General features: G+C 36.0%; 1 protein-coding gene across 1 annotated transcript; it reads right to left on the bottom strand.

Annotated features, from left to right (window-relative positions):
* Positions 1–3,043: 3,043 nt before the first annotated feature.
* On the bottom strand, positions 3,044–4,171 carry LOC113355921. Its single transcript, XM_026598909.1, has 3 exons — positions 3,882–4,171; positions 3,582–3,769; positions 3,044–3,466 (listed from the first exon to the last, which is right to left on the bottom strand). The coding sequence occupies exons 2-3, from the start codon at positions 3,597–3,599 to the stop codon at positions 3,044–3,046; spliced, it is 441 nt and encodes a 146-aa protein (XP_026454694.1). The 5' UTR covers positions 3,600–3,769; positions 3,882–4,171.
* Between the last annotated feature and the right edge of the window lie 6,901 nt (positions 4,172–11,072).

The following is an 11,072-nucleotide window of genomic DNA, read 5'->3' as shown; positions in this document are numbered from 1 at the left end:
AAATACAACATACGTTTGGGTTAACTACAGCCCTATTTCCAAATTCAAAATAATTTAAACCTAAATGAGAGGTGGTAAGCAAAACCCACTTCATCTTTTATTCCGATTGGATATGAACTTGGCCATGAAACTTGGGAATCTTTTTAACCATTACTTGTTTGATTTGGATTATAACTTGGTCCACCATTATCTTCAACTAGTGTTTTGCCCGTGCGTTGCACGGGGTCTTGGTTGGTGGTCATGTTTGTTACACAGCCACCGATCGAAACAATAAATGAACGTACTAACCGTTATATAATGTGTTCATGAATCAGTATGCTTCGATATTAAAGTGTTTTGTGTTCATAAATCAATATTTTCCGGCAGCAAAATGTACTTTTAAGGTGTTCTTCTACAGTATGCTTCCGCACTGACCTATAACAGTGAGCACCGTATTTTCTGTCTTGTCCCACCTTCAGCACTGACCTATACCAGCAAGAAAATCAGTTAAGGTGGTGATTTTTTATTTTTTATCCTTGTAAAATCTAATAGTCTGGGATACTTCCCAAATCTTTCACCCAAACTCATTAGCTTCCGATATTCCACCAAATAAATTCAAACAGTGGACTTAACTTTGAACACAAAGCAATGTCAACTATTTGACACACAACATAAATTTAGCCGGCACCACTCTAACCTTGGGTAAAACCTACAACGATGAGTACAATTATATTTCCTTGCAGAAGTACCTATTCAACATAATTTGTTGTAATTCAACATAATTTTTTTCCTTGACATGTAAACCCAAAGTTGTTATAAACGGACCTCAATTAAATGCAAGGATATATTACAAATTTAAAATATTTAAAATCCTATAAAAATCAGTATTGCCTCAAAAATGCAGTGTCTAATTCAGCCTCGTGATCCCCATTCATCAACTTACGTTAGGTTTCTTCAACTTCACTGTTGTCTTCGCCCTGCTCTTCATCTTCAATGGTGGAATCTCGTCATCACTCTCCTTCCTTTATAAATTCTAAATACAATAAAGTTTCTCAGTACAAAAGAGAGCTAGATAAGCAAATATATAATGCAAAGAGGGATCCCCACAATCCCACTAATAATTGTTCCTCCTTGCCACCAAACAGCAAGTGATACAAGTTCTAAATCCTCTGCACAGAAATCACGATGTATCTAACAAACAAAACCAAATAATAAATTAGTAAGAAGATTAAAAAAATTTGCAGAAACATGGGGAGTTTCCAGCCATAACCTTTGTCGCAATTAAATCATAAGAAACAACGATGCATTTTGATTGCACCAACCGTCCTCATTGCCGGTTCTTTCAAGCAATTGCACTATTTCTTTGACACAAAAATTACAGAACTATTGTATACTTCAGCCATAGACATTGTCACTCTTCATTAATTGCAGAATCTGTCAAGCCAAGTGGTTTTTATTTATGTGGCAAGCTGAGCTTGTTGCCTTGTTCAAACAATTTATAAAAATGGTTTCATTCAAAACACTGATCCATAAAAGAAGTGCTCATGAACAACCCAATACCTATCAATTAATCCATAAGAGAAGTATACTTAACATATCAATTTAAGAATTAAAAAACACAATAATTTAGAAACACAAACTTTACTAACTGTGAACATCCAAGGAAAAATTGAAAGTTGTCATAGGCGAACTTTGGCTGAAAAACCAACTGAATAGAAAAAATGAAAGTTGTGATAGGTAAAACTTTACTAATCTAAGGAAGTAAAATGCCAACAAGAATTGGATGCCAGATGGACACAACACTACTGCTTGTTATTCCAATTATAAGGTACATACATATATGCAGACAAATAATCCTTGGACGTAATAAGAACATAGGAAAGTAAAATGCCAGCAAGAATTGGATGTTATCTAGACATAACACTTCTACTGCTTGTCAATGGAATTATAAGGTACTCCAGGCAAACAAAACTCGAAGGCACAAAACCAGTTAAATACCTCACACTACCTAGAATGAAATAGTATAATTTCCATAAAACTGCATAAAGATCAATCTAAACATTACCTACACCAATATCCATTTTTCCTCTTAAGCTTAATTGATGAGCTCGAACCATCTAGTGGGGGCACTAAGCATTCTTTCCTTCTGAAGATCAGCGGGCAATGACGTTCAAATAAAGATGGAAGACGCCAGAGACAAATATTTCCTCAATAAGAAATAATACAAAAGCATTAGAAATGGTGAGATGTTTTCGGGTTGGTTGTGTATTTTGTTTTTGGTACTCAAGTTTTGACCAACTTTGCTGTTTGGTCTAACATTTGTCCAGCTTGATGTTTGGTACTTGGAAATGACGTTGACCCGCGTGGACTCGGTTTGACCTTGAAGTCTGTTTAGTATTTTTTTTTTCAATTTTAAAAATATGTAATTACTTAACGCCGTTAACTTCGACGTTAGACACGTGTCTGCATATAGATAACGTACCAGAATGTCGACATCCAACGGTCGGATTTTTTGGGTTTTCAAAATTTGACCGTTGAACTGTCTGGCCGATCTGGTCTCTATAAAAGCTAAATTCAAACACTTTCTCATCTTCTTATTCAACAACAACCTTCACCTGCCAAATTTTCACAAAGAAGAAGACACAATGGAGTGTTCAAGCTCATCATCAACTATCAAGTGTCATCTATGTATTTCGGCTGGTCATGTATTTCCTAGTTGTAATGAATGAGGAGATGTATTAACCTATTAAGATGTATGCACCAAGTAAGATGTTTTAAGTACTAATCTATTTATTTCTAGTTTGTTGTTCCTGCGTAATTTTCTCCTGAGCAACTATTGAACAATCCATATACAGAAAATATATAAAGAAGAAATCTAACATAACATATGGTAGACAAACTAGTTTATAAAGATAATAATAACTTGTTCATAGATGGTTCAAAAAGATGAAAACAAAGTCTTAAAACTAGTTTATAAAGAAACTACTTAAGTTGTTCAAACAGGTTGAAATGTAAACAAAGCAATTGTAGCTGACCAAAAAAGATGAAGTTAAGTGATTGGTGATTATTCTTCAGTAAGATCAATTGTAATTCCATTAAGGGCCTTACCTATAGCCCTTTGAATCCTTTTGCTTATCCTTGGTGGTGAAGGCAACACATGCTCCATCTCTGGCTCAGGATACACATGCTCCATCTCTGGCTCAGACAACATATGCTCCATCTCTGTCTCAGGGTCCATCTCTGGCTCAGACAACATAGGGGTGAGTCTTGCCCTCTTGTTTGGTACACTACCACCTCTTGTTCTAACACCACCTCTAGTTGCAACACCACCACTATGCTGTCCTGCCATAAAACAACCATCTAAGCCTAAAAATGGCACTGCAGGAACAAAATAATCAGCAGCTACATCTTGTTCTTGTTCTGCAGCTACATCTTGTTCTTGTTCAGCAGCTACATCTTGTTCTTGTACAGCAGCAGCTGCAAAAGCCTAAAGACAAATTTTTTGTAGTTAGTACCTGTCTCCAAATGCATGAAATACAACAGTATTTCTTCTATGTCTATTTTAGCAAGCAAATACAATACAAAAATAGTAGAGAAATCACCTTTTGCTTCATCTGCATCTCTTCTCCTTTGGAATCTTGGTCTGCCTTTTGACCTCTCAAATGGTGGTGGTCCAACTTTATGAGCTATGTCAGCTTTTGCTACCCATTTAGATTCATTGTCCAGTGGACCAACCATTCCTGCATAAGTGGCTCTGTACTTATCCACAAAATGGTATTCATCAAGCAACCTACAAGATATGAACCAAGACAAGTTCCAAAGTTAGACATAATAAAAACAAGACAAATATGCAAAAAACACTAACAATAGAAATTGAACAGTCTAAAGAGTGAGATACTTACTCTTTCCAATCTCCATTTTGGTTAAAAAAGAAAGCATTGATAGCATGCTCATAAGGAATTCCTGTGACATCCCAATATCTACAAGAACACTGGTGCTTGGACAATGTCACCACCCAAGAACCTCCCTTATTATCAAGAATTGTCTATACATCTTTACTGGTAGGTACTCTTTGAAAAGCTGGTGCTATTGCCCTATTCAGTTTGTAGATACCTTCTGCTCTTGGGACAACTCCTCCAACTTCATAAGTGTCACCTTGTTCTCTCCTATAAAACATCAACCTAGTAATTATCAAGTGATACTTCTCAAGAAGCTTGCATAAGGGAAAACCTCTTATGTGTAAAATCCAAGCATTAAATGCCTCACAAAAGTTGCAAGTGATGTGTTCACAACTTGAAGAAGTGTCAAAAAATGCTCTTGCCCACTGTGTTGACTGTTCTCTCTCTAGATACTCTCTTGCTTGTAGTCTTACATCTGCCATCTTATCCATGTTGATGTTAAAATCCTCCTCCACATATGACCTGGCTGCATTCCAAGCAAGAGCTTCCAAATGCTGCCCTGGGTGATATCTCTTCATATTCTTGTACATATGCCTGAAACAATACCTATGATGATGGTTCACGTCACTAAAGTTTGCTTCAACAGCTAAGGTTAGTCCTTTCTCTCTGTCTGATATGAAGGTCAGAGCTCTTGGATGTTCTTTCAAGTATGGAGCAAGAATCCTAAGGAACTCAGTCCAATTTTCTTTATTTTCTTTTCTACAAATAAATATGGCAATTGGAAAGATTCCATTGTTTCCATCTAAGGATATTATAACTAAACAAACACCACCATATTTACCTTTAAGAAAACACCCATCCAAACCTAAAATAGGTCTACAACCTTTCTTGAAACCATCCAAGGAACTCTTATAAGCCAAGCTCTCCAAGCAGTCCAGTAACCAATTTCCACTTTGTGAACCCTCAACACTTCATTTATGAAATCCTGTGGTTTGTACTTAGGATGAGCTTTATAAGTATCCAACATAACTCTGAATACCCACCTACAAAATAATAAACTTAAAGAGTTAGTCAACAATGTACATTATATTAATGTTAATAACTTAAAAAAAAAAAGGAGGAGTGACCAGTCAAGTCAAACCTTGCTTTGGCTAAAGGATGGTGGATTCCATGTTTCCCATGACATGTATGCTCAAATTCACCTTTCTTGCACCTAGAAGTGACTTTATCCCAAATTCTAGAGCAATAAACATTCCACTTACAATGTGGTGCCTGCTTGCATTTATATTGTTGCTGAATTTGGGTATTCTTCACTTGTTGAATATCAAAATTCTGGAAGATGTTTTGATCTTTAATGTAATCTCTACACTCATCTGCTGAAGCCCATTCTTGCCCAATAAACATCTTGTCCAGAATAGATACATTACTATTCCAAGTCTTCAACTCTTCCTCTTCATACACTCTGCCTGTCTTTTTCACATAATCTTTCCATTCAGCAGTCTTCTTGATAACACTTGCAATATGCTCTGTCAAGTCTGCCTCTTTATCATCCTTATCACATTCAGGGACTTCTATCTCTTGTTCTATATCAGACTCACCAGCAGAAACATACTTTTCTTCAGGGTTACATTCATCAATGTTGTGGACCACTTTCATGTTGTGGACCACTTTCTCAGTTGCTTGCACCTCATCTGTTTCAACTTGAGTAACTGACTCCACTTGACTCAAATCAACATCAACATCATAACTCCCTGTTACATTTACACCACCACCATTCCCACCTTCATCATTTACACCACAACTCAAATCTACAACTGCATCTGACACAACTGCATTCACACCTTTACTAACTTTTCTTTTACTACCACCTTTACGAACTTTTCTTGAACTGCCACTAACCTTTTCTACATCTTTACTACAACCAACAACATTAGCACCAGCACCACCATCTGCACTTACACTTGCATTCAAGTTCACATTTACTTCTCTCACCTGATTTGTAACTGCTTCAGGTTCATGTCCTGTAGTACTAATTGGATTGTCATACTTGTTTAATAATGACAACCAATCTAACTCTTCTTCAACCAAACAATCAGGCCTTTTCACATTTTTACTAGTGTCCCTTTTAGACCTACTTGTACCCACCAGATAACCATCTTTAGTGGGGTAAAACTTTGGCAACTCAGACCCATCCATTTTGCATACAATAGAACACTAAAAGTTAAATTTGTATACATAAAGTCACAAATCAAACAGTTAGTCATTGCATACTAAAGTAATCGAAAAAAGCAGCATAGCAACAAAACCCTAAAATATAAAATTCGTCAAACACATACAAAATTCGACAAAGTCACCATCAAAAAGACAAACCCACGTTATTTTCCCCTTTTCAAGTATTAAAAAAGTACCAGATTCGAAAAACCCCAATTTTTTAAAACCCTAAATTATTCAATCGAAAAAAAGATAAAATTAAACAACATAAATATTGAAATCTTACCACTTACCACCTAATAATAGATGGATTAAGGAAGAAATATAACAAAATTATGTAAATTTTATACACTTACCACTGAAAAAGATGAAGAACGGTTAAAATACACTTCAATCTCCCCAAAATCTTACAGATCGACTTCCAAATCCACAAGACACCAACAATAACACTTCGATTTGCAGCTTTTTTTCGATCTACAATGATTTCAAGGAAAAGTCTCTATAAACCCTAAACACTTTGTGTCTGAGGCGAGAATAAACTGACTATGAGTCGATAGATTTTAGGGTTATAAGTGTTAAATTTAGGAGAATTCTCCACCGTTGAGATATATGAAATTTTGAGCGTACACGTGTAACGTTAGGACTTAGCAGGTCATTGTTACTAAAATTAATTTTATTTTAGTAATTTTCTAATTAATTAACAGAGAAGTGGACACGTCAAGGTCAAACCGAGTCCACGCGGGTCAACGTCATTTCCAAGTACCAAACACCAAGCTGGACAAATGTTAGACCAAACAGCAAAGTTGGTCAAAACTTGAGTACCAAAAACAAAATAACCCTTATATTATTCCTATTTATAGCTAAGTTTTAATAGAATTTATTTAGAAAGTAGTGTTTTTAGCCTTACCACTGCTATAATATTTCGTTTTAGGATGAAACTTGAAAGTACTAAAGACTCCCCAGTTCTATCGCCAAGTCCTCCCCATCAGATTTACTACCACCACCACGCGATGATGTTATTGTGACCTACTTACGATCAGCAGGTTCAAGATTATTATTTGGAGTCTAATAATACATCTAAAGCTAGAGAAGAAGATGATGGTAAGGATATTCCAGGTTACGAAGCCCAAGGAGGAGGGTCTTATTGGTAATAAATTGTGCTTTCCTTAGCTTTTCTATCGTAATAGCTTCAGATAGAAAAGCATGTTAGCCATATGAATATATACAATAACAATAAAAGAAAAAGCAACTTAACAAATACAATCTTAATCTACTATTAACATCATTTGTTCAAGGGTTAATTACAAAAATATTTCCGCATCTCGAAGCCATTGCAAGCTCATATCAGCTTCCCACAGTTTCAAAGCTGCAAGGTCATGGCTAGTGCCACATAATAGGTATCAAATATATATAAACTTAAGCACAACTTGATGAATAAAACACCCTTAATTTAAAAAATAAATAGTGTCAGAAAACTAAAAGTGTTACTGACCAAATTATGTTTAAGATCAGTCCAGCAGCATAGTGAGCCACAGCCATATCCGCTTCCCACAGTTTCGAAGCTGCAAGGTCATCGCTAGTGCCCTTTTCTCTTCAGCATAGGGAAACCCTAAACACAACAAAAATAAGGTAAAAAAATAGCAAAAAAAAGAAATAAATCAATAAATAATGGGATTAGGGTCTACAAACAAACGACGGGATTCAATATGTGCATCTGCCAATAACAGTTGAACCCGTTAACATGGTCGCGTCTCTGCGTCATTAGTTATGTCTAGCAACAGAAGATGTGATTGAGTTATATCCAATAACAAAAGATGCAATTGAAATCGAAGAAGATAGACCGTGTCTCTGCACTATTTGTTACATTGAGCGATGGAAGATGCAATTGAAATCAAAGGAAGCAGTAAAATGTTGTACGGTTTAGAGATTAGACTTTAGGTAGAGTGGTAATCATCGCCACTGGTGTTTCATGTGTATCGAACATTCCAAGAAAGAATGGAAACACTCGATTCTATTGGTCAGGTAGGAGTGATAGGTTATGTTTTGTATTACCGTAGATTGGTAATCCTCAATTTCTATTGGCCGGGGACCAGGAGCTCTAGAATTGAAGCTTTTGGACTAACTTTCATTCTGGAGCCAGTATTTCGTACTCGAATTATATATACAATTAGTTTGTCACTCCTTTAAAAGCACCATCATCTTCGATTAGTTTGATTTGGATTATTTAAGGAAGTGACTAAATACAACCCACAATTAGGGTAAATACAATCCTAACTAAATACAATCATATCAAATATGTAATTAGATAAACACAACCCTAATTATTTTTTTTACTACCACCACCACTGTAATATCTCCGCCGACAGCACAACCACGAACTCTCACGGATCCCACCTCCGCATTCAGCACCCCCATCACAAACCAAAATTGAAATAGATATAAAAATATGTATTCGTTTATGATTAACTAATTACTTACTATTAATCTTAATCAAATCACACAACAAATTAATAGAATGATTAAGGATTAATTAGTTTCCTTCAAATAAAGATTAAGGATCAATTATATGAGATGATTAACATCAATCGTTAACTACATGCCATTATGTTAAGATCATTGGTTGGGTTTACACTACGATCAACAGTGTTCAGTGAAGTGACCTTAAGAAAATTAAATCGTTAGCACTATTATTAAAACCCATGAGCAAAATATAGCAATCGCATATCTATCCACTGTTTGATTCACATTGTTACTCTGTCCCTAAATCAATGAGGATTGTAGTTTGGTCACATGAAAGAAATCAATTGATTATGTCGTTGTTTAATCTCCACTAGTAAGCATTAATTTTATTTGTTAGGGTTCAAAGCAAAACGGAGAGGAGACTATCCTAAAATAAAATCTTAGGGTTGACAAAGAAAATTGTTAGTTATCTTTCCTTGGTAGATTTGAGTTATGTATTTTGTGGGGTGTGTTTAGCTATTTTGAAAATAAAATAAATGAAAATTCTAAAAGTACTATTTAGGTTGGATTTAACCCAAAAGTGGGTCGTATTTAGTCACTGTCTTATTTAATCACCATTATTTTTAGTGATTGCAGTTGTAAAAGCAAATCATGTGAATAGTATCACTCCTTTAGAATGAAAGAAACGCTACTAATTTACTTTAATTAGACGCTACTATGGCTCACTTCCACACCAACTCGTTCACCCACTTATTCAACTGAACGACTGGGTGCTAATGTAACACTAGATGGGGGACTGTTTGTCGTCTGCAAAAAGAAACCTACACGGGAGACAGTCACTTGTGTAGAAAAAAAACTTAACCTACGCGGGAGATAGTCTTCGTGTAGCGAAAATTTTATGGACGAGGAACAGTCCCCCATTTGAAAGTTATTTTAGATTTAGACGGGATCCCGTTTAAGTTTTGAATTTCTCTATGTATGTGGATTCATTTCATTTTATAAAACCAACCCCTCCAACTCAAACATCTTCACTCTATTGCTTCTTTTCTTTGATTAAGTTTATTTCTTCTTTTCTATCTAATACTCTCCATGTCTTCTTCACCAACACCAGATACTTCCACACAAAAAGTTCGTAGGAAGCAACATATTAAATTTACTACGGTGGAAGATGTAGCTCTTTGCGATGCACATATAGCAATTACGGGTGATGGTAGTGCTTGTGTGAGTCAAGGAAAAACCGAGTATTGGAATTGAATTGTTCCGCTATTTATCGACAAAATGAAAGGTATCCCAAATGATTGGGACTAAACTAGTTTATAGAATCGAATATGTGCTATAAAGAAAGACATTAAGCTATTGGTCGGAATTCTCGGAAAAGTATACCGAGGATGACAAAGTGGTTGGAATTTCGAGCACACGGTGAGTAATTTTGTTTCAAACGTTTTGGTTGTTATGTTTGTAAATGAATACTAATTTGATAAGTTTACATTGTAGATGGTACGTGGACGGATTGATTTCTTAAAGATACATGGGAGACCCTTCCAACTTGATGAGTGTTATGAGTTATACAAACATTAACCTGGCTATGATTACACAAAGTTGGTCGAAGTACCCCCGCCACCCCCACTACCTGTAGTCCAAGTTGTTGATGTCGATGATGTCAATGAGAAAGAGACGTAAGGCGATTGTTAATAGACGCATTTATGCGTCTATTTTGTTCTCAATGTTCTGTATTGTTAGACTCGATTAAATACTTATTGTGTTATTTATATTTTTGTAGATGTTTTTGGAAAAATAAGCTCTTGCGGCGAAATTGGCTCGAAAAGTGGTGTTTTACACCCTAGGATAGAGTACTAAAGACACCCCAGAAATGCACCGGAGGAACCCAGAAAAAGTGTTGGAAACACCCTAGAAAAATTACTAAAGGCACCCCAATGGACATGCGTTATTCGGACTCCAGCAACGGATAAGGGGGCGACCACTGGATAAGGGGTGACCTTCTTCACAAATTCAAAAAAATATTTTGGCGGGAAAATATTTGCTCTTCACTGGAAGATTTTCTCGATTGGATTTGGACGTGATTTTGTGCGATTCAATCGCTGAAACTTTGTGGAAAGATGTAATATATCATAACAGAGCTGGTATGGGTGATTGTTTCGACTGAATTTGGATGGATAATCACGTGGAAGAAATCAGGGCAACACGGGTTTGAAAATGATATTCACGGATTTTCAGCAAGTTTGATGTGTGCTGCTCGTGTTTGGATGACACTTAGTCATTGAAGATGAGTGTAGAAGCTAAATAAGGGAGTATCAGGAGCTGTTTACGCGTGCAGAATCATTTCAGGGAAGAAAATATTCGGAAAATATTTTCTTTTAACACCGAGTAATGGAGGATCATGGAGAGTTAATGAGCGTGATTTCTTGTCGTTGTTGGGTATAAATAGGTTCCATGGGTGTCCTAGAAGGGGTGTCGAGAGTTTGGGGTCGATAGGAGAGCTCAGGAGCGAGAAATCAAGAGTTG

Source organism: Papaver somniferum, chromosome 1 (assembly GCF_003573695.1).
Source record: "Papaver somniferum cultivar HN1 chromosome 1, ASM357369v1, whole genome shotgun sequence".
Taxonomy (NCBI): domain Eukaryota; kingdom Viridiplantae; phylum Streptophyta; class Magnoliopsida; order Ranunculales; family Papaveraceae; genus Papaver; species Papaver somniferum.
This window is presented reverse-complemented; position numbering and strand designations above follow the sequence as displayed.